Here is a 25,221-nt window from a genome sequence, read left to right on the forward strand (position 1 = left end):
CATACAACAAGTCAGCACGGAAACAGGCCATCCCGGCCCTTTTAGTCCATGCCCAACGCTTACTCTCACCTAGTCCCACCGACCTGCACTCAGCCCATAACCCTCCGTTCCTTTCCTGTTGATATAGCTATCCAATTTTACTTTAAATGACAATATCGAACCTGCCTCTACCACTTCTGCTGGAAGCTCGTTCCACACAGCTACCACTCTGAGTAAAGAAGTTCCCCCCTCATGTTGCCCCTAAACTTTTGCCCCCTAACTCTCAACTCATGTCCTCTTGTTTGAATCTCCCCTACTCTCAATGGAAAAAGCCTAGCCACATCAACTCTACCTATCCCCCTCATAATTTTAAATACCTCTATTAAGTCCCCCCTCAACCTTCTATGCTCCAAAGAATAAAGACCCAACTTGTTCAACCTTTCTCTGTAACTTAGGTGCTGAAATCCAGGTAACATTCTAGTAAATCTTCTCTGTACTCTATTTCGTTGACATCTTTCCTATAATTCAGTGACCAGAACTGTACACAATACTCCAAATTTGGCCTTAACCAATGCCTTGTACAATTTTAACAGTACATCCCAACTCCTATACTCAATGCTCTGATTTATAAAGGCCAGCATACCAAAAGCTTTCTTCACCACCCTATCCACATGAGATGCCACCTTCAGGGAACTATGCACCGTTATTCCTAAATCCCTCTGTTCTACTGCATTCTTCAATGCCCTACCATTTACCATGCATGTCCTATTTTGATTAGTCCTACCAAAATGTAGCACCTCACATTTATCAGTATTAAACTCCATCTGCCACCTTTCAGCCCACTCTTCTAACTGGCCGAAATCTCTCTGCAAGCTTTGAAAACCTACTTCATTATCCACGACGCCACCTTAGTATCATCTGCATACTTACTAATGCAATTTACCACCCCATCATCCAGATCATTAATGTATATGACAAACAACATAATAAAGCAGTTTTTTTTTTTACCATTGCTGTTCTTATACTTCTTGTTCTGTCCATGTAGGATCAGCCCAAACACCATGAGAAGGATGAGAATGAGGCTGCAGAGCGCCATCACTATCAGGAACCACCACTCTTCATAAAATGGAGGATTTCCCACCTGAGCTGTAAGACAAACCACAGTAATATGGTTAAAGTAGTGAGGATTTCAACCTTCCAATATTTATAGGAACTGTCTTAGTTCAAGTGGCTTAGTTGGGGTAGAATTTCTTTAATGCTCATCAGATTTTTTTTTTGAGAGAACATATAAACAGTCCTACTGGTGATGGGGAAGTACTCAGCTTTATTTTAGAAAATAAAGCAGGGCAGGTGGCAATGGAGGAACACATGAGAAATCGTGACCATAATTCTGTATGTTTCAAGGTAGTTACACAAAGGGAGATGTTGGTCCCTAAACTAAGGTCTTGGATTGGGAGAAGACTAATCTCATTTTTAAGCATGAGAGAAGAACTGGCAAAAGTAGACTGGGAGTAGTTGTTTCCAAATAAAAGTGCAGTTGAAAAGCAGGACTTTAAAAGAGAGAGTTCAATGCTGGCCTATTCCAGTAAGGGTGAAAAACAAAGATTATGAGATTCAGAAAACTTGGTTGAAAAAGGATATTACAGGTTTGATTGGTGAAAGAAAAGGAAACCTCTGGCAGTTTTGTGTTGGTTGCTCCTCGTTTCCGACTATGATGTTTGTCTGTGCAGCTCAGCAATTGTGCGATTGGGTAAACAGCCTTACAGCGAAAAACCTATGTGGTGGGGGCTGGCAGGTATAGGCAATTGGCATCAGGGTAGGTTTTTGAGGAATATTGAGTGTGTAGGAGAAGCCTTAAGAAAGAAATTAGGAGGGCAAGATAAAAGGGATGATGAAATATCTTTGGTAAGAAAGATCAAGGAGAACTTCAAGGTTCTACAGGTACATTGCGCAAGATGGTAGCCATGGTAATAGTGGGTACCCCTAGATACTAAAGGGTAATCTGTGTGTGGAGTCAAATGATGTAGGCAAAATCTATGTAAGTACTTCTCCTCTCTATTCATTGAGGAGAAAAAGATAGAAACAGCGAATTCAAGAAGGGAACTGTACATAATCTGCAGCAAGTCAATTAAGAAGGTAGGCATGTTATGGGATGCTTAACAGTTGATAAATCCCTGGGGCCAGATGAGATCTATCCAAGGTTGATTTTGGGAAACAAGAGAGTTGATAACTGGGGCCTTAATGAAGAGTTCTGCATATTTGTTAGGCATAGGTGAGAAGCCACTGGATTTTATTTATGAAGCGTTGCATTAAGCTAACTTCAGGTTAGCAAGTCTTGCGTCAGTAATAGGGGAACAATGGAAGAAAATTTCAGGGAAGGCATTGGTGTACATTTGAGAAGGCAGGTAGAGACTGATCAGTGATAGTCAGGCTCTGCAAGGTGATATGCTGCCTCATAAATATGAGGTGGTAACTAAAGACCAATATAGGTAGCATAGTGTAAATCTGTGACTGGTGGTGTGCCCTAAAGACTAGTGCTGGGACTTTTTTTGTTTGTAATGCATATTAAATACTTGGCTATGAATATAGGAGGTATGATTAGTAAGACTGGCAATGTCATAAAAATTATTAGCATTGTAGACAGTTACTTTTTTCCCCTCACCCCTCCACCCCAGCCTTTGTATTTTCTGGTTTCTAAAATTACAGTGCCTATTGAAAGTGTTCACCAACCACCCCCCCAGGAAATTTTTATGTTTTATTGTTCTACAACATAGAATCACAGTGGATCTAATTTAGCTTTTTTGACACTGATCAAATGAAGAGTCTTTCCTGTCAAACTGAAAAGAAATTTCTACAAATTGGTCTAAATTAATTACAATTATTAAACATAAAATAATTGATTCTATAATTACTCACCCGCTTCAAGTCAGTATTTAGTAGATGCACCTTTGGCAGCTATTACAGCCTTGAGTCTGTGTGGATGGGTCTCTATCAGCTTTGCACATCTGGACACTGCAATTTTTCCCCTTTCTTCTTTACAAAACTACTCAAGCTCTGCCAAGATTGCATGGGGATCATGAGTGACCAGCCCCTTTCAAGTCCAACCACAAGGTCTCAGTTGGATTGAGGTCTGTACTCTGACTTGGCTGCTCCAGCTTTGCTGTTTTTAAGCCATTCCTGGCTTTATGCGTGTGGTCATTGTCTTGCTGGAAAATAAATCTTCTCCAAAGTCACAGCTCTCTTGCAGACCGCATCAAGTTTTTAAGGATGGCCTACTCGAGGCAGATTTAATAGTTGTGCCATATTCTTTCCATTTTTTGATGATTGACTTAACTGTATTCCAAAGGGACTTGGAAATTTTCTTGTGTCCGTTTCCTGACTTCCACTTTACAATAACCTTTTTGTGGAGTTGCTTGGAGTGTTCTTTTGTCTTCATGGTGTAGTTTTTGCCAGGATACTGACTCACCAGCAGTTGGACCTTCCAGATACAGGTGTATTTTTACTACAATCAATTGAAACACCTTGACTGCATACAGGTGATCTCCACCTAATTAATTATGCCACTTCTAAAACTAATTAACTGCACCAGTGATGATTTGGTGTGTCATTTTCAAGGGGGTGAATCCTTCAGCAATTATTTTGTGTTTTATATTTCTAATTACTTTAAATCACTTTGTCAGGATCTGTTCTCACTTTGACATGAAAGAGTCTTTCTGTTGATCAGTGTCAAAAAAGCCAAATTAAATCCACTGTGATTCAATATTGTAAAATAATAAAACATGAAACCTTCCAAGGGGACAGAATACTTTTTTTATAGTCACCTTATTTCTGGTTCCAGGATTTTTTATCAAAATTCTATTGTCAGTATTGAACTTTGCTTCTTTCTTTTCAAACACTCATGTCTGAATCCCATTATGGGCAAAACCCTCCCCACCATTGAGCACATCTATACAGAAAACTGCATCTGTCATCAGGGACTTCCACCACCCAGGTCACGCTCTCTTCTCATTGCTGTCATCAGGAAGATACAAGAGCCTCAGGACTCGCACCACCAGCTTCAGAAACAGTTATAATCCCTCAAATGTCAGGCTCTTAAACCAGAGATGATAACTTCACTCAACAGCACTCGCCCCATCACTGAATGGTCCTCACCACCTATGGACTCACTTTCACTCTCACTCTTCATATCATATTGTCAATATTTATTGCTTATTTATTTATTATCACCATCATTATTCCTTTTCTTTTCTTTCTTTTAGCATTTGCATAGTTTATTGTCTTTTGCACACTGTTTGTCTGCCCTGTGGGTGCAGTCTTTCATTGATTCTAATATGGTTATTGGATTTATTGACTATGCCTGCAAAAAATGAAGCTCAGGGCTGCATAGGTGACATGTGTGTACTTTGGTAATAAATTTACTTTGAACTTTGGATTTTTGGCATCATTCTGTTAAACTGCCTGCACAACCTCTAGGGTCCTGAGGTATTACATCCAGAACTGAACACAAGCATGGTCAACCAGGATTTTTCTGTGTGTTTGCTGGTTCTCCAAATATAGGAGGAGAATTAAGTCATTCTGCCCATCATGTCTGCTCTACCATTTGATCATGGCTGGTTTACTTTCCCTTTCAGCCCCATTCTCCTGCTTTCCTTCCATACATAATCTTTGATGCTGTTACCTACAACATCATGATCTCTATCAGACAAATGTTTACAGGTCATCAAAATGTTAACTAAATCTGACTCAATACCTGTGTTTGTCAGTTTCCTATTGTTCCAGGACATAACCATGCTGAGGAAGAGGATTTCTTGGAATGTATGCGGGATGGTTTTTTGAACCAACATGTCGAGGAACCAACTAGAGAGCAGGCTATTCTAGACTGGGTATTGAGCAATGAGGAAGGGTTAATTAGCAATCTTGTCGTGAGAGGCCCCGTGGGTAAGAGCGACCATAATATGGTGGAATTCTTCATTAAGATGGAGAGTGACATAGTTAATTCAGAAACAAAGGTTCTGAACTTAAAGAAGGGTAACTTTGAAGGTATGAGACGTGAATTAGCTAGATAGACTGACAAATGACACTTAAAGGGTTGAGGGTGGATATGCAATGGCAAGCATTTAAAGATGGCATGGATGAACTACAATAATTGTTCATCCCAGTTTGGCAAAAGAATAAATCAAGGAAGGTAGTGCACCCGGGGCTGTCAAGAGAAATTAGGGATAGTATCAATTCCAAAGAAGAAGCATACAAATTAGCCAGAAAAAGTGGCTCACCTGAGGACTGGGAGAATTTCAGAGTTCAGCAGAGGAGGACAAAGGGCTTAATTAGGAAGGGGAAAAAAGATTATGAGAGAAAACTGGCAGGGAACATAAAAACTGATTGTAAAAGCTTTTATAGATATGAGTAAAAAAAAAGATTGGTTAAGACAAATGTAGGTTCCCTACAGACAGAAACAGGTAAATTGATTATGGGGAGCAAGGACATGGCAGACCAATTGAATAATTACTTTGGTTCTGTCTTCACTAAGGAGGACATAAATAATCTTCCGGAAATAGTAGGGGACAGAGGGTCCAGTGAGATGGAAGAACTGAGGGAAATACATGTTAGTAGGGAAGTGGTGTTAAGTAAATTGAAGGGATTAAAGGTAGATAAATCCCCAGGGCCGGATGGTCTGCATCTCAGAGTGCTTAAGGAAGTAGACCAAGAAATAGTGGATGCATTAGTGATAATTTTTCAAAACTCTTTAGATTCTGGACTAGTTCCTGAGGATTGGAGGGTGGCTAATGTAACCCCACTTTTTAAAAAAGGAGGGAGAGAGAAACCAGGGAATTATAGACCGGTTAGCCTAACATCGGTGGTGGGGAAACTGCTACAGTCAGTTATCAAAGATGTGATAACAGCACATTTGGAAAGCGGTGAAATCATTGGACAAAGTCAGCATGGATTTCTAAAAGGAAAGTCATATCTGACGAATCTCATAGAATTTTTTGAGGATGTAACTAGTAGAGTGGATGTGGGAGAACCAGTGGATGTGGTATATCTGGATTTTCAAAAGGCTTTTGACAAGGTCCCACACAGGAGATTAGTGTGCAAACTTAAAGCACACGGTATTGGGGGTAAGGTATTGATGTGGATAGAGAATTGGTTGGCAGACAGGAAGCAAAGAGTGGGAATAAACGGGACCTTTTCAGAATGGCAGGCCGTGACTAGTGGGGTACCGCAAGGCTCAGTGCTGGGACCCCAGTTGTTTACAATATATATTAATGACTTGGATGAGGGAATTAAATGCAGCATCTCAAAATTTGCGGATGACATGAAGCTGGGCGGCAGTGTTAGCTGTGAGGAGGATGCTAAGAGGATGCAGGGTGACTTGGATAGGTTAGGTGAGTGGGCAAATTCATGGCAGATGCAATTTAATGTGGATAAATGTGAAGTTATCCACTTTAGTGGCAAAAACAGGAAAACAGATTATTATCTGAATGGTGGCTGATTAGGAAAAGGGGAGGTGCAACGAGACCTGGGTGTCATTATACACCAGTCATCGAAAATGGGCATGCAGGTACAGCAGGCGGTGAAAAAGGCGAATGGTATGCTGGCATTTATAGCAAGAGGATTCGAGTACAGGAGCAGGGAGGTACTACTGCAGTTGTACAAGGCCTTGGTGAGACCACACCTGGAGTATTGTGTGCAGTTTTGGTCCCCTAATCTGAGGAAAGACATCCTTGCCATAGAAGGAGTACAAAGAAAGTTCACCAGATTGATTCCTGGGATGGCAGGACTTTCATATGATGAAAGACTGGATGAACTAGGCTTATACTCGTTGGAATTTAGGAGATTGAGGGGGGATCTGATTGAAACGTATAAAATCCTAAAGGGATTGGACAGGCTAGATGCAGGAAGATTGTTCCGGATGTTGGGTAAGTCCAGAACGAGGGGTCACAGTTTGAGGATAAAGGGGAAGCCTTTTAGGACCGAGATTAGGAAAAACTTCTTCACACAGAGAGTGGTGAATCTGTGGAATTCTCTGCCACAGGAAACAGTTGAAGCCAGTTCATTGGCTATATTTAAGAGGGAGTTAGATATGGCCCTTGTGGCTAAAGGGATCAGGGGGTATGGAGGGAAGGCTGGTACAGGGTTCTGAGTTGGATGATCAGCCATGATCATACTGAATGGTGGTGCAGGCTCGAAGGGCCGAATGGCCTACTCCTGCACCTATTTTCTATGTTTCTATACAATTACAGGGAACTATCCTCAATATGTTCATTATCCAATACAAGCTGGGCCTGTTTACCTCAGTTTATATGTAAGTTGGAACTCCCCCAATAAACTCGTTTTGCCTACCCCACATGCTCACTTAATCTCCATACCTTGATATTCTTCCACAAGGGAGATGATAGAAGACCTTCATTGCTGTCTCACAAAGTTTTTACATTGTAATTCTCCGTATCTAGGTGCTACTGCCTGGTTGCTGCAAACCCTTGTAATCTTCTTTCTTCTGACTTTGTCTTTAATCATTAAAGCTTCCTGTCTGCCAGTTTCCTTTGTAGGCATTATAACTTGGTATATTCAGTTCCCAGCCTTGTCTTGCAACCATATCTTAGTAATAAATGTCATGTATGAGTAATGACTACTATATTTCACCCAGTAAGTAGAATCTGTCCCTGCAATTCATTTGATTTATTTCTTACACCGTGCATTTATAATAAATAACGCTTACATGAGCTGCACACCTTCGCCTGTCCTTCTGCTCTATTGCTTTACTCACACATTTCCTTTCTCTGATGCAATTACCTTACACCTTTTATTTTCCCTTAATATTTCCTTTTCCAATTGATCCTTATTTACGAGTTTAGCGTCAATATGATTGCCCTAAGCATTCTTCCCATTAAGATCCTAGTTCTTGCTGAATTCACGTGGAGCTTTCTCTAAGGGTGAGGTTGCACCACTGGTCATTGCTATGTTATCAGCCCCTGTTTTGCCTCTAGAGGCTCTGTTCCTCTTTTTACAAACATCACTTCCTGTTCGTAAGCTGATTTTTAATATAATTTCCTGTGCGGATTAATTTGGATTTTGACCTGAAGCACACACGGTAGAAAGACATCCATCACCATCCATTCTTCACTTGCTCTTGAAATAATATGTGAGTCATAACTCCTTAATAATGGTAAGTATTTATTTCATGCACTTTGAAGGTTTTGTTATGTTTATTGTTCATTGCTATTAAGCTATTGTTGCACCATGAGTGCACTCTAGTCCACTCCATAGTTATTAAAAGTGTTGCATGTATGAATTACCTTGTTTAACACTGATCATGAGAATAATTGGTAATACTAATATATTCAGGTGTGCAACAATTCTGTATTGAATCTGATATGTGTTTTACTACACTTTCTGCAGTTTCACAAAGTTTTCTCATTAAGAACCCTGAAGAAAGATTCCAGCTCAGGTGATTTTTGAGAAGACGTTTAATTTCCTGCCCAGGTTTGTATGCAGTGCAATGCACTGCGAGGGCAGTAGACCTCCCTCAATCTGATTATTTCCTTATCAATTTTCACATGGCCAGCAACCGTAACACATGGACTCCTGTTCTTTAATTTAGTTTTTTCTTTGTCTACTCTTCTCTATGTAATCGGTCTCAATATGGTTCACTGCATGACTTCACATCTCTACAAAGTGAGGTGGCATTCACTTTGAGACCACATAGGTTGGAAAGGGTAAGCTGCTTCAAGTTTCAGTCTGCCTACATCTCAGACGATCAATCCTAGGTCTACCACATTGATGTAATCACATAGAGGGCACGCCAGCATCTACACTTCTACAGAAGTTTTTGGAGATTTATGTCACCAAAGACTCTACCAAATTTTTACAGATATATCGTGGAGAGCATTCTGACTGGTTGCATCATCACCTGGTATGAAGGCTCTGAAGAAGCCATGCCAGCTCCATTGATCATGGCCTCAAGAAAGCTGCACCCATCACTAAAGACTCTCACCATCCAAAACATGGCTTCTTCTCAATACTATGATCGGAGGAGAAGTTCTGAAGCCTGAAGATGCACAGTTAGCATTTTAGGAAGGGCTTCTTCCCCTCTGTCATCAGATTTCTGAACAGCACATGGGCATTACCTCACTATTCCTTTTTTGCAATAGCTATCTATCATAACTTATAGTAATTTTTATATCTTGCACAATGGCGGGAGGAGAGAGAGCAGCGCATCTGCGCGTGCTCAGCCCTCCGGTGAAAAATGATATCGTATTTGTTAAATAGGGGCCGTGGACCATTCTGATTTGATGGAGAGGGACGTGAAAGCACAGAGGGACATCTGGCGAAATTTCTGAAACACTCGTTCGCTGCTGTCATTACTGCGTGGTCAGGAATCTTTCGGAGGGTAGGCCTCAAAATCCCCGGCTTTGCCTGCTGTTGGCGACCGAGGTTGAGGTCGAATCGTTCGGACAGAGATGGCGCTCAGTACTCGGTGTCGGACAGCTGGATCAGAGCTTGAAGTTTTCGGATGACTCAGAGTCGGACTGTGGTCGGCATGACAAGGAGAGTTTTTCTTCCTTCTCCCGTCTGCGTGAGATGTGGGACATTTGAGAGACTTTGAACTTTTACCGTGCTCATGGACTTCTTCATCAAGTTATGGTATTGTTACACTGTTGTAACTATATGTTATAATTATGTGGTTTTGTCAGTTTTTTCAGTCTTGGTTTGTCCTGTGTTTTGTGATACCACACCGGAGGAAATATTGTATCATTTCTTAATGCATGCATTACTAAATGACAAAAAAAGAGGACTACGTGTCTTCATAATCTACTGCTGACATGAAACCACAAATTTCACCACATGCTGTACATCAGTGATAGTAAACCTGATTCTGATTCTAAAAAGAATGCTATTTGACTTGGCAATGATTAAATTCACCAAAGTTCCCACTTTGCAATTTCCTTCCTTTTCCTTTTGGACAGCTTCCTGCTCTGTTCTGTGATCTGCAGCCTGGCAGTCCTTCCAATAGCTTCACTTTTATCCTACAAGTTGTGCATTTACTTATTCCCTTCAACATAAAGATGTGGGGGGGGGGGGCAGGCCTATTTAAATTGCAAGAAATCCACAGCAATTAAGACATTTCCCAGACTCAGTAAGTTAAAAACTGTTACTAAATAGGTATAAATATAAGGATACAAAACACTTCACCAAGAGTTTTCTGATAAACTTATTTATATCAGTCAATTTTCTCTGACAAGAATAAGCTGATTACCTGATCTCACAATGGATGGTGTACTTGGTTCACCATATCCAAACTGATTGGCTGCAATGATCCGAAATTCATAGCTCACTCCTTGTTTTAGCTTATCCCGGTTAATCACATGTGATGTTGCATCACTTGGGATGTCTTTCTCAAATGTATCCCACAATCCTTCATCTAAATTAGAAATTAGAAACTGTTAGGTTAAAATGAGCAAACATTATAAAACAGATACCACAGAACAAAGACAACTCTCCAGTCTGGCTCAATACCATTACGAATGACAGTTAACAGTTTAGTTGCTTTTTATTTTAGCTTAATTATGACACACTGTTACAATTAGTAATTTGGGCAGAAGGGCACCATCTTCTCAGAGGATTTGTCTACGTACACTGTGTTCCACTACAGGCAATGTTTTACTTAAACCAAGGGTTCTCAATCTTTTTATGGCATGGACCAATACCATTAAGCAAGGGGTCCGAGGACCCCAGGTTGGGAGTCCTTGGAACTCTCATTCATGCCTAAGGACCCCTCGAAGTGACTGTTCCAATGGCCTTCTGACAAACTTCCAATCTCCTGGTCACAGTCTAAATACTCATTTCCCTGCCCTCAATGGCCCTTTTTGATTCAGCTTCTATGAAAAAATATCAGCAATTTTGTCAACAAATTTATTTCCTTTTTAAATCTAAAAATAACTGAAAGATGTCTGCTTTCTTATCCAATTACCTTCAGAAGTTACTTAAATAGAAACACCAAAATGCGGAGAGCAAGGATTCGACTTGAGAGTTTTAAAATAGAAACCGTAACAATCAAGTTTTTTTTAAATCAGCTCTATTCTCTTTTAATTCAATTACTATTCAGCATTGTAAAGCACCAGCATTTTATTAATTCCAGACTCACAAGGAACTCATGTGTGACAAAGTCTACATTCAGAGAATTCCAAAGGAGGATTAGTTTGCTCACCGGAGGGTCTTGCCTCGATTATATAACCCTTTATTGGTCCAGCTCCAGGCATACCTGGTGCCCAATGGATTGTGACGGCAGATGCAGTTTCACTAATGGAGGGGTTTAGAGGAGGGCCTGGGGAACCTGTGCAAAATAATATTCCATTATTAAACAAGCAAACAAACATACTTAGGAAATAGGAATTAGAAAACTTTAATATCAAATACCTGTGGAAATTCCACAATCCAATATCTGTTACAGTTTGAGTATGTGGCATGACAGAAAGTTATTGTGTCCCTGATCAAACATAATACTTTGTGTTCTGCCATTTGCTCAACCAAAGATGACACCATCATAACATAGTCTAATTTGATAAGAAGGGTCTGACCGTACACAATAAAGCCATGTTTTCGATAATTCTTCAAAAGGTTTGAGGTGAGCTGCCACAATTTCCTTCATTCTAATTACTTTAAACAAACGAGAACGGGAGCTGAGATAGAGTCCTGCCAGAATTTAGAGCAGGGGTTCCCAATCCAGGGTCGACAGACCCCTTGCTTAATGGTGTGGGTCCATGGCATTGGTCCGGAGGTTGGGAACCTCTGATCTAGAGCATGATTACTGCTTGCACCTCATTATCATCTCCTTTGCAAAGGGTTGCAGTTTGATACTTTGGGGGACGGGGTGGGGTTGGGGTGAATACAGAAGGAAGCTGTAAAAGTGAGGGGACAACTCTGATGTGGAAAGCAGCATCCTCATCAAAGATGCCTGCCATCCAGCTCTCTTCTCGTTGCTGCATCAGGAAGGAGGTAAAGGAATCTCAGGTCCCACAACACCAGGTTCAGGACAAGTTACTACCTCTCAAACATTAGGCTCTTGAACCAAAGGGATAACTTCACTCAACCAACACTAAACTGATTCCACACAATACTTATTAACTTTCAAGGCATCTACAACTCATGTTCTCAATATTTATTTAGTTTTCTTTTTGTATTTGCACATTGGTTGTTTGTCTGTCTTTGTATGCAGTTTTTCATTGACTCTATTGTGTTTTTTTGTATGTATTGTGGATGCCTGCAAGAAAATTCATCTCAAGGTAGTATATGGTGACATTTACAGTATGTACTTTGAACTATGAACCCAGGTGAATCTATTACAACTACCATTCGTCAATGTTGCCAACTTTGAAGGAAAACCACCCAAAAATGGTTCTTGTTCATTGCACAGTCTCCTTCTGTTGCTCTCCACTATAATTATCATGACTATAACTGAGAAAATCACAGGCAGATCTATCACAGGCATTTTTTCAGATACGAGGGGTGATTGATAAGTTCGTGGCCTAAGGTAAAAGGAATCAATTTTAGAAAATCTAGCACGTTTATTTTTCCTACATTTACACACTTAATCCAGCGGTCATGGAGCATACGGATCCCTTCTTTGCAGAAGTCGGTGTCTTGGACCTCCAGAAGTGGTCCACAGCAGAGGTGGTTGATAAGTCTGTGGCCTAAAGCAGACGGAGATGAGGAGAAACTTCAAACTTCCTGTATTTACACTCAAAAGAGTTGAACTGTATGTGTATGTAGTGAGAGCTGTATAACTCATCTCCTTCTACCTTAGGCCACGAACTTATCAATCACTCCTGCTGTGGACCACTTCTACAAAGTAGGGGTCCATATGCTCCATGACCGCTGGACTAAGTGTGTACATGTAGTAGGGGACTATGTTAAAAAATAAATGTGCTAGGTTTTCTAAAATTGACTCCTTCTACCTTAGGCCATGAATTTATCAATCATCCCTCTTATATATACACATTCCTCATCCCTTAACTCAATGGTCAACAGTCTTGATTACAAGATGTGACTGAACTACAGCATACGTAATTGGAGGGAAGCCCGCATGATGATGCCTGGGCAAGCTTTTGATTACTCATTCGTTTCTCAGATTCAAACCCTTGCTGGAGGGAATGGCGTTTCTTGTCCATTCTTTACTGTATCTGAGAAAATGGCCTCTGCTGAAAAAAAGGTTTGATCAAAATCTGGCATGTTTTAAAGTTCAAAGGTTCATTTATTATCGAAGTATGCATCTCTGAAATTCTCCTTCTCCAAGTAGCCATGAAACCAAGAAAGAAAAAAAAGGCAGCATTGTCATCAACCCTCAAATCCCCTCTCCCTGCACAAAAAATGAACAAAACGGAACAGGCACATTGACCCCCAAATCCCCTTCCCCGCACAAACAAAACATGAAAAATCAGGCGAGAAACACAGAATATTAAAAAAACTATAAGACTGAAGAAAGTCTATAGTCCAAGTCCACATCCAAAATGCAGAAAACCTGGATAACGTACTCCGGGCACAGCAGCAGGTTCTCCCCTCTCCAGTAGCGTAGCAGAGCAATGCTCAGTGATCAAAAGGCTGGCAGCCGGCTCTCACCTTCCATACTTGCCTTGATGTTTCTATCTCCCATGTTGGTTTGATCAATGAACAATGGAAGCTATAATTGGCAAAATGGAGCCAAACATTGGCTTGCACTGTCCCGCAACCTGCCTGCTATGACGTTCGCACAAGTTGCTTCTGCCTCCTGGAATCTTCTCAGAGACTACAGAGCACCGGAACATCCAAACGATCTCCAAACAGATATTAATTAAAAGCAAGCAGCAACACCTTATTTACTGACTCTGGGATGAAATTCATAAATGATCTTCAGGCGAGGATCCAACAACAGATCTCTGTCAAAACCAAAACCGTTCTGTTTCATTGTCCATCTCTCTTCCTCCCTCGATTCATTTGTGGATAAAATCTTCATCCGTGCCTTGGTCATCACAAAACTTAATTAGTCCAAAGCATTGCTGGCTTGGTTCCTTATTTTATCCTCACAAATATGAGATTATGCAAAGTTTTGCTAACTATGTACTGAACTACTGCCCTCAAATCCCATCTGTAGAGTTGCATTGAAGTGTGTTGCCATCTTACCGGAAGTTTGCCGTTCTCCTGGTAAGATGGTGGCGTACTCGGACACAGTAGCCTCTCTGAGTCCAAAGAAAGGTGTGATTATTCGTCCTTTATATCATTTTTACAATCGCAAGGCACTGATGGTCATTAAGAACATTGAGAACTACAGTGAACTGCTGGATAGCGGTGGAGTTGGACTTGTTGTGTACTATGTTGCTGCCTGCTTCAACCACCCAGGGAAGGTGGCGGAGTGCGGAGGACGGTGCAGGTGATTGTCTTGGATGTTTTTGTTGTGATCATGAAAAAGTCCAGGTGATAACACTAGAAATCAGATTGACTTTATTACTATAAACCAAAGATTTAGAAACTCAGTGACTCAATGCAAAACATATCCAGGTGCAGACTGTAATAGTGACCATAACCCAGTAGTATGTCATGTAAAAGTAAAACTTAAAAAAACTAAAGAAGCAAAAACCTGAACAATCCCTTGACTACTTGCATTTAATTAAAGAAGAAAACTTAAGACAAAAATTTACAATTGAAGTAAGGAATAGATTTCAAAGTCTAGAAATAGAATCTGTTGAAGATGTTAGCAATCATGTAGAAATGAAATTTAACTCTCTAAAGGATGCCTTGGTAGAATCAGCAAAGTCAATGATTCCTAAAAAAGAAAAAAAGCACAAAGTATAAATGGATGACAGATGAAATCAAAAATCTAATGGAAGAAAGGAGACAGAAGAAAGCAAATCCTATAGAATTTAAGTCCTTAGATAAAAAAGTTAAAACCTTATATCAAAAAGCCAAAGAAGAATGGTTAAACCAGGAATGTGAGCAAATAGAAAGAATCCCTATTACTGATCCAAAAAGGTTACATCAACAAATCAAGAATATCACTGGTAAAAAGCTCCTCTGTTCTTCAGGTGGATGTTTGAAAGCAAAGGACGGTACCATTATCAGGGAAAAAGATGAGATTATGAACAGATGGACTGAGTATATTCAGGAACTGTTTGAAGACAATCGAGGCAAAAAAACAGAAATTAAGAAAAACATTGAAGGTCCAAATATTTTAAAATCTGAAGTTCGTAATGCACTGAATAAGATGAAGAAAGGAAAGGCAGCAGGTCCTGATGAATTAGTAATCGAACAAATTACTGCCCTTGAAGATTATGGAATTGAAAAACTTACTGATTTAATCAATGACATTTATGAGACTGGAATAATACCAGAAGAGATGAAAAAATCAGTATTTATTGCTCTTCCTAAGAAACCTGGAGCAATAGAATGTGAATTACATAGGACCATAAGTTTAATGAGTCATATCACCAAGATACTTCTAAGAATTTTGATGACAAGAGCTAAAAGTAAGATACAAGCTGAAATAGGTAAAGAACATTGTGGTTTTGTGAAAGACAAAGGTACAAGAAATGCAATATTGATGTTAAGGGTACTATCAGAACGAGCTATTCAAGTGCAAAAAGATTTGTTTGTTTGTTTTATCGACTACACAAAAGCATTTGATAAAGTGAAGCACAATAAGTTATTTGAAATATTACAGAAAACTCTAGATCTAGATTCGAAAGACCTCCGCCTAATCAGAAATCTGTACTGGGAACAAACTGCTGCTGTAAGAATAGACGGGGAAGTGAGTCAGTTTACGAAAATCAAGAGAGGCGTTAGACAAGGGTGTGTTTTCTCCCCTGATTTATTTAATGTGTACAGTGAAACAATATTACAAAAAATAAGAGACATCTTGGGAATCAAAGTTGGCGGTGAAAACTTCAATAATTTCAGATATGCAGATGACACTGTGTTAATTGCAAGTACGGACGAAAAACTACTAAACTTAATTGATATAACTGTTGAAGAAAGTGCAAAAATGGGTCTATTTATCAATTGCAAAAAGACAGAATATATGGTGATATCCAAAAAGAAGGAGAATCCTATCTGCAGGCTGAGAATAAACGGGGAAGACATAAGGCCTCCACCTGGACAAAAAAGACACGTTCGAATGCTGTTCATAGACTTCAGTTCAGCATTCAACACAATCATTCCTCAGAAACTGATTGGAAAGCTGAGCCTACTGGGCCTGAACACCTCCCTCTGCAACTGGATCCTAGACTTCCTGACTGGGAGACCTCAGTCAGTCCGAATTGGTAGCAGCATCTTCAATACCATCACACTGAGCATAGGGTCCCCCCAAGGCTGTGTGCTCAGTCCACTGCTGTTCACTCTGCTGACCCACGACTGTGCTGCAACACACAGCTCGAGCCACATCATCAAGTTCGCCGATGACACGACCATGGTGGGTCTCATCAGCAAAAACGATGAGTCAGCATACAGAGAGGAGGTGCAGCGGCTATTGGACTGGTGCAGAGCCAACAATCTGTCTCTGAATGTAAACAAAAGAGATGGTTGTTGACTTCAGGAGGACATGGAGCGACCACTCTCTGCTGAACATCGACGACTCCTCCGTAGAGATCGTTAAGAGCACCAAATTTCTTGGTGTTCACCTGGCGGTGAATCTCACCTGGTCCCTCAACATCAGCTCCATGGCAAAGAAAGCCCAGCAGCGTCTCTACTTTCTGCAAAGGCTGAGAAAAATCCATCTCCCACCCCCCATCCTTACCACAATCTACAGAGGTTGTATCGAGAGCATCCCGAGCAGCTGCATCATGGCCTGGTTTGGAAATTGCACCATCTCGGATCGCAAGACCCTGCAGCGGATAGCGAGGTCAGCTGAGAAGATCATCGGGGTCTCTCTTCCTGCCATCACAGACATTTACACCACACGCGGCATCCGTAAAGCAAACAGCATTATGAAGGACCCCACGCACCCCTCATATAAACTCTTCTTCCTCCTGCCACCTGGAAAAAGGCATCAAAGCATTCAGGCTCTCACGACCAGACTATGTAACAATTTCTTCCCCTAAGCCATCAGACTCTTCAATACCCAGAGCCTGGCTTGACGCCAACCTACTATACCCTCTAATGTGCCTACTGTCTTGTTTATTATTTATTATTATTTATTGTAGTGCCTGCACTGTTTTGTGCACTTTATGCAGTCCTGGATAGGTCTGTAGTCTAGTGTAGTTTTTGTGTTTTTTCTTACGTAGTTCAGTGTAGTTTTTGTATTGTTTCATGTAGCACCATGGTCCTGGAAAATGTTGTCTTGTTTTTACTACGTTCTGTACCAGCAGTTATGGTTGAAATGCCAATAAAAGTGACTTGACTTGACTTGAAAAACAAGTACAGAACTTTTGCTACTTAGGAAGCTGGGTGACATCAGATGGCAGGTGCGACTTGGGACATCAAAAGAAGAATAGGGATGGCAAAAAACACCTTTACAAGAATGAAGAGTATACTGACCAATACTAAACTAGGCATGACAACCCGCCTCAGAGTACTGAAATGTTATGTGTATCCGGTTATGTTATATGGCTCAGAATGTTGGACAATACCTAGTAACATGAGGAAACGAATTGTAGCAGCAGAGATGTGGTTTTTGAGGAGGATGCAAAGAATATCATGGATGAAACCAATATCTAATGAGAATGTCATGAACAGAGCAAACACAAAAAGAGAAATAATGTATGAGATCATGAAAAGGCAACGTAACTTCATTGGACATGTGATTAGGAAAGAGGCGTTAGAATGCACGGTAATTATGGGAAAGATTGAAGGGAAGAAAGCAAGAGGAAGACAAAGACAAGTGATGATGGAGACAGCAGCCAGAGAAATGGAAATGAATACCAATGAATTGATCCACTTGACCTAAAACAGGAGTGTGTGGGCCATGGCAGTCAAAGCTCAAACTGGGCATGGCACCTGATGATGATGATGAATGTAAAATACTGTGAGTCTGATTCACTAGTTCATTGCCGAGACCGACGGTAATGGGGGAGCTGTATGGCTTCAGTTGTGTCATGGACCAGGCCCTCTTTCATGTCTCAGGGTCGCCTGGTGCAGCTGCCGAGGAAGGAGACAAAGGAGTTGTCTGTGAGCTGCTGGATTCCAGGGTGGGTTGGGGGTGGCCCCTCTTGTTGGTGCTGCCCTCTAGTGTTCACTCAGTGGAAAACAAGCTGGACTGCCACCTTCAGCAGCTGCACTGCATAATATTAAGAACTGCTACGGGCTGTTCTTGCAGAAATGTAGCTCCAGGACAACAGACCCTAACACTCAGGGACTCAGGCTTAATGATAATATTTTAAATATTTTTTCTAACTGTATGTTTGTCTGCTATCATAATTATATGTGCTCTGTGCTGTGTATGACTGTTGGTTATGTGTTTTGCACCTTGGTCCCAAAGGAACACTATTACATTTGATTGTATTCATTTAAATGGTTGAATGACAATTAAACAAACTTGTTCACTTTTCACTCCTGTGCTACCCTTTTTGATAAGCCTTCAGTGAAGTATTTACCATTTTAAAAGCACAAGAGAAATGGAAGTTGTTGTTGTTGTATAGGGTTAAATTATTAAAAATTATGGCCATTTTAATCAGACTAGCATTACTAAAGTGATTTCTGGTTATATGAACACAAAATTCAGAAACTCTTTTCACCCTTTGAGCTGCTCTGTGCAGGCGAGAGATGTCTAAGTATGTAAAGGAAATGGTGTTTAATTGAATCAGAAATTGTCATGGCAACATTTATATTTGCCATGGTAGCAAATGTCTCTTAGGGAAAGTACTAGTCACAGTACAAATATTATACATTAGATTACTCTGTAGCTATACAATCAAAAGTGCTATATAAATGTACTTTATGAGCACTTATAGTGGACAACAGATATTTTGCTGGACAACAATGAAAAATGTCCATTTCTATATACACAAAATGAAAACACGTTTTCCCCAATATTCAAAATACAGATCTAAAAACAAGCGTCTGACTTTTCTCGTCTTCCCTAACCCAATTAAATAATTACTCCCATGTCTGAAGATGCCTTGGTTAGGATTCCTGTCAATGTTGCTCCAGTACCAGATGCTAGGAAGTGGCTGTTGTTGATTGCTACTTATTCTTGAGTAAGACCTATGACATCTATAGTTCTGCAATGTGTATGGAGATAGCTGGTTAGATCAATATGGACTTGAAGAATCCTTTCACATAGATGACAAAATGTAATGCTGTAGCATCAGTGATTCTTCAGTTCTGAGATACTCTTTTTGCTTCTTCCATTCTAGCTTTCTCACATGAGTGACCACAAATTTTTATGAGGATATACCGAGCAGGACGATCGAGTGCATGTTGTTCCCAGTGGTGTGTTTCAACATCAAAACTCTTCAGGGATGTTCTAAGGGAGATTGTGACTCTTATCCTGACCACCACATGATCATTTGCTCTCAGTCAGCTCTCCATCAAGTAGTTCCTTCGGTATCCTTCCAGTGTTGTCTTCCCACTTGATCTGCAATTCTATCAACAATGGGACAGAATATCCCATTGTCTGAAGTCTTACAGATGTGCAGACATTATCATCAACTTGTGCAGGAACTTTCAAGGAGTTATGGACTCAGACCCAAATCCCTCTGTATATCATCACAGCTTAAATGCCTTGCCATTAACTGTGTACTTTCTCATTACACATGACCTGCCTTTATAGTATACATCTACAGTATCAGTCTCTGTGCAAACAATCCAAGTCCATAGTTCCCTGAAATGGCTACATAATTTGATAGGGGTGGTTAAAAGGTGCATATAGAGTAGGCAGCTGGCATATAAAATGTATAAGAGGGCATGCATTTAAGGAGAGAGAGGGGTAAGTTCATCGGATGTGTGCAGGAGAGGAGTTTTTATATACACAGAGCAATGGGTTGTCCGGGGTGCTTGCTACAACAAGATTCTGCTACACATTAAGGGGCTCTTCATACTCCACGTGAATGGAGGAGCATGGACTATGTGCAGGCAGAAGGATTAGTGTAATTAGGCATCATTAGCTAATTAGTTTGGTACAATATCGTGGGCCATAGGCCTGTGCTCGACTGTTTTATGTACTATGAGGGAGTGATTAAACTATACCGGTAAGATGGTGGCAGCAGCTTCTACAGGGTCAACAAAAGGTCCAATTTAACACGTTTTTAATGTTTGCAAGATTCTGCTACACATTAAGAACTAAATGTACTATAGGTCCACACCATCAGCGAGTTGCTCGCTGGCAGAGAAAATGAAGGACTGAGCAGTGGGCTGCCTGAATCGATGGAGGCTTACAGTTCAGTAGTGAATGGCCTTCTTGGTCATTTTTCTTGTGATCGCAAGACTCCTTTGGACATTGCTAATCTGGTATGCTGCAAGTTCGATTCATTGATTTAATGGTTGAGAGCAGAGGAGCTGCGTGGTCTTGGTCATAGCGAGGGCTAGCCCTCAAGTCAGAGTGTCGCCTGTTCCCAGTGTGCTCCACCGGGGGCAGTGTGGCGCGGTGTCCAGGACAGAGTTGGCGCTGACCTCCCTGATCACACCCCCAACACCGTGTTCACCTGGCAGAAGACAAGCTCTGTGGACTGAAGTGTCTGGATTACATACATGCCTGTATGTATTTTGTGTGGTTGTATTTTACTGATATTCTATAGGTGCTTGCTATCTTGTACATGTGAGGACTAGGCTTTGTGTCACGGTGTTGCCTGAGAGAGGCATTGGAGCCGGTGTGCTCTACTGGAGGTGGTGCTACTCCCTCCAATGTTCACTTGGCAGAAGACAATCTCCATTGTGGTCAACTGGAGGTTGCTGATGTGAGTTTTAGACTCTCTTATTGTGTGATTGCGATACCATTTGTACTTGCTATCTTGTGTGTACTTTGTGGTCTGTGTGACTGTTAGTACTGTGTTTTGCATCTTGACCACAGAGTAACACCGTTTTGTTTGGCTGTATTCATAAGCATTCATGTATGGTTGAGTGACAATTAAACTTGAATTGAATTAAACATCTGGCATCTCTGCTGCACACTGTCCATCTCTTCCAAGCATAACATAGGCATGACAACAGCTTGGTCTTTAAGTTGATTCCTCTTTGTTTCTATGTGGGAGAGAAGTGTTAGACTAACTTTGGAGTAGGTTAAAACGTTGGCACAACAGAGGACCTGCAATGTACTGTACTACACATTCTTACTCTTCTCAATCTTCCAAGGAGACACTGGGAACTGGGATTAATTCTGCCACTGCCTTTAAGAGATTTGTGCGCCTTGTGACTATGTGGGTTTCCTCCAGGTGCTCTGGTTTCTTCCCACATTTCAAAGCCGAATGGGTTAATAGTTTAATTAGTCACATGGGCGTAATTGGGCAGCACAGGCTTGTTTGGCCCCGAAGGGCCTGTTACTGTGTTCTATCACTAAATTTTTTTTAAAAATTGAGTTAAGAAGAGCTGGCTTTGATGCCCTTTTGTTGACCTCATCATTAATGTCGACTAATCTTTGAAAGGATGTCGCCAATTTCTCTGAACTTGCCCAATGCTGAAAACCTCTGACCACTCAGATGAATGAACAGATGCTTTCAGTAGTGGGCAAGTTCTTAAGTCTGGTTCTGTGTATGGGGCACTTTGTACAGGTTGGTGCATAATTTTGTGCTAATTGTGAGAAAAATTTGCCCTGGACACTGGAAAATTTGCTCCTGCTCTCCTGCTCATTAGCTTCTGAGCTTCCATTGAATGCACTGTCACAACAAAGAGCAAGTCCCTTGACATGGTTTCTTGTAATTTGGTCTTGGATGAGGATGTTGTTACATTAAAAATTGCACCATTGGTCCTATATAAAATATTGATTTCCATCTTCTTCATTGGTAAGAATCACACTCTGTGGCAGAGAACATCATACTAACCAATGTGCGAGTTAGCAAACAGCCTTGTTTCTTACCACTGCTGACTGGCAATTGGTTTTTCAGACTCTCCATCATCCATTACTCTGGCCACCACATTATCAAAAAGTTGTCAGGCAATGATGACGACCTTCCAAAGGCCCTCATAGAATTGACAAGGAATCCAATTGTCCCCATTTTCTCTCTTTATAGCTGTCTGGATTTTCCTTCCTTCTCTCTATGGCAATATTGATTTATCGGAGTTTAAATGAATGTTACTTCTTTATATATGAAATGACTAAACTGTAGATGAACAGGTACAAGCCTCCTCACCATCGGGGACATCTTAAAGGGTGGTATCCATTATTAAAGGAGGACTTCTATTCGTGGCAGGGGATACTGCACAGTTCACAGCACGGGCTGATGCTCACCTTGAAATTCCCACATATGCAAATGGATTTCTTTTCTTGATCACTGGGCCAATGAACGTGGCCCATTCGCTCCACTCAAACCTTGGAGAGAATTCCAGACGCCACTAAGCTCTGCAGTTCAGATCCACTTTTGGATGTAGTGCGTAAGGAACTGGATGCACTTTTTGGAATCTTGGTGTTGCTGTTTCATCCAATTTAATTCTGGCCTTCGTACCTTTGAGCTTACCAATCCCCTTCTCAAACACCTTCTCATTAGCATTAAGCAGCTGTACCAGTCTCTGGTTGGTGCTACTATTTGGGCTGCCATTGCCTGTTGATGTCACACTGACAGCTTTGATTGTGTGCCAGTCTAGTTGGATTTTTCTCAAACATTCACATCCGAAAAGTGCTGGCCCTCCACTTTTCAATACATAAAGCTCTAACTTCTGTGTTTGGCCTCCGTACATCACAGTCACTTTCAGTTTGCCTTTGGGAGACACCTTTTGCCTGTGTACATCTTTAGCCTCACTGAGGTTTTCTCCCATAGTATCTTAGAAAAGTCTGTTTTGGTCAGCCTCTGGAATTGTGGACAAAGCTGACCTGTATTCAGCTCCATTTTCAGTATTACACCAGACACATCTATTGTGATCTAGATGATTTTGTGATCTGCTTCAGTTATACTATGCAGTTCTGGACATGACAGTTCAACATTGTCAGACTCTATGTCGCCTGTTTCACATTCAGTCACTTTATGCATTTGCTTAGTTTTGTGTGTGAAACTCTTCACTCTGTGTGTTTTTTCTCTTTGGTTGTGCTTTTTGTCTGACTTGCACACTCTCTCTATGTGACCTTGTCTGTGACAATTTCTGCACACCTTTTCCTTGAAACTACAGAAACTTGTATCATGGGAAGATTTGCCGCATGGATAACATTTTTGGCTTTTTGCACCATATAGGGACATTTTGTGTATTTCACATTCTAGACTCCCTTTCTGTAGTTCTGCTGCATCCTTTGCTGCAGTCTCTAACAATATTGCAATGGTCTATGCCCGATCTAGGTCTCTTTCAGCCAGTAGCCTCGTTTGAGTTTTTGACTATACAAGCCTGTCCCTTAATGCATCAGAAAGTCCATCTCTAAAGTCACAGTACTGGGAAAGTTTGCACAGTTCTGCAGTGTATTCAGAAAGGCTTTCATCTTTTGACAGATTCCTTTAATAAGATCTAAATCTATCAGCTATTACCAGCGGTTTAGGGCTCAAGTGATTTTCTAAAATTGCAACAATTTTGTCCAAAGTCTTGCTTGCTGGCTTTGCAGGGGTTACTATGTTGCATAAGAGACTGTATGTTCTTTGGCCCACTAAGCGAAGAAGTGTTGGTGGCTTTCCTTTGCTCCTCCATGTTGTTTGTGTTACAATTCAGTTCAACCCTCCTGATGTACAACTCCCAGCCTTCATTAGGCTATCAAATTCATCAACTTTCCCAACTAAAGCCATCACCATGTTATTTTCACTTTAAATTCAACGTGTCTTTCACTGTTACTACACACTGTACTCATGCATTTGTTAGCATCTGTGACGGCTTTCTTGTGCTGTTTAACACTCACTGTTTCATCCCGTAACTGTCGGTAAAATTGGTAACATTTTCTGACATTCAGGTTCATCCTCGTTGTCAATTTGTTGAGTCTGTGCACAACTACATACCAATTAAATAAAAGCACAGACACGGGAGATGGTTTTAACTTGTGTATTCACATGCGTGACAGAGAGGGAGAGAGAGGGAGAGAGAGGGGGAGAGGGGGAGAGGGGGGGAGGGAGAGGGAGAGGGGGGGAGGGAGAGGGAGAGGGGGGAGGGAGAGGGAGAGGGAGAGGGAGAGAGAGAGAGAGAGAGAATGAACGAGAGAACAATGCGCAGGCGAAAGACTTTGCAACTATGGGGAGTGACATGCCTCAGGTAATTTAAATAATGTATGACTTTTGATTTTGTCTTCAGAGCTTTGCTTAAACATCTTTGTTGACAGCTTATGTTAAGCAATACACTCAGACCTCGCAAAATGCTACCCCGCGTAGCGCTGAGACATTACAATGCGATAATTCAATTCTTTATTGAAATTTTTTTAAATGACAGAAATTCATTCTAAACAACACGTAAAACTTCTCAAAAGCAGCCGCCATTATAGTAAACATTCAATCAGCCAATGAGAGTGCTTTACATACGCTCTGAGCCACTCACACACTACCTCCATTGTGTGTTTAAATGTTCTTGCTCCCTCACCAATTTATTCCATTTTCTTTAACTACGAAACCTGGAAAACTGCCTGCAACTTCCAGTGAGGATTGTACATCTAAGACATCTAGGAAAGGGATTAACATGGATGTGAAACTGCAGGTGATATGGCATTTGGAAGCTGGTGAGTGTCAGGTTGATGCTGGAATCTCTTTGAAATTAGCTACATCGATGATCAGAACAATTGTAAAAAATGCAGGCAAGATAAAAGCTTCTGCAACGATGATCTCAAAGTTATCATTAATGAAGGTGACTCGTTCAAAGAGCCATTTGCTTGGAAAATATGGAAAGTAGACTAAATATATGGGTGGATGACCAAACACAACAAAACATGCCCCTAAGCCAGCTGATAATAATGGAAAAGGCAAGACGCATTTTCAAGAAGAAGATGATATGTTGGTAACATTCACAGACAGCAGAGGATGGTTTGATAGATTTAAACAGTGCAGTAGCCTCCATAACATACGTATCTCTGGTGAAGTGGCGAATGCAGACAGCAAGGCAGCCCAGGATTTTCCTGCAACACTGAGGGCCATAATTGAAAAGGATGATTATCCTTCCAAGCTTGTCTTCAATGTGGATGAAACGAGCCTATTTTGGAAAAGAATGCCTTCTCGTACTTTCATCTCCCAAGAAGAG

The 25,221-nt window shown here is 40.9% G+C and overlaps 1 protein-coding gene across 2 annotated transcripts in view; it reads right to left on the reverse strand.

The window, feature by feature from the left end:
- The window catches only part of sdk1a (sidekick cell adhesion molecule 1a), a 779,580-nt gene that overhangs the window by 11,984 nt on the left and 742,375 nt on the right, over positions 1-25,221 (reverse strand). For both annotated transcript variants that reach the window (XM_063058961.1, XM_063058960.1), the window contains exons 40-42: positions 11,186-11,311; positions 10,235-10,399; positions 988-1,125 (exon numbers count right to left, since the gene is read on the reverse strand). In XM_063058961.1, coding sequence (XP_062915031.1) covers positions 988-1,125; positions 10,235-10,399; positions 11,186-11,311 — 429 coding nt within the window. The remainder of the gene's footprint in view (positions 1-987; positions 1,126-10,234; positions 10,400-11,185; positions 11,312-25,221) is intronic.

Source organism: Mobula hypostoma, chromosome 9 (assembly GCF_963921235.1).
Source record: "Mobula hypostoma chromosome 9, sMobHyp1.1, whole genome shotgun sequence".
NCBI lineage: Eukaryota > Metazoa > Chordata > Chondrichthyes > Myliobatiformes > Myliobatidae > Mobula > Mobula hypostoma.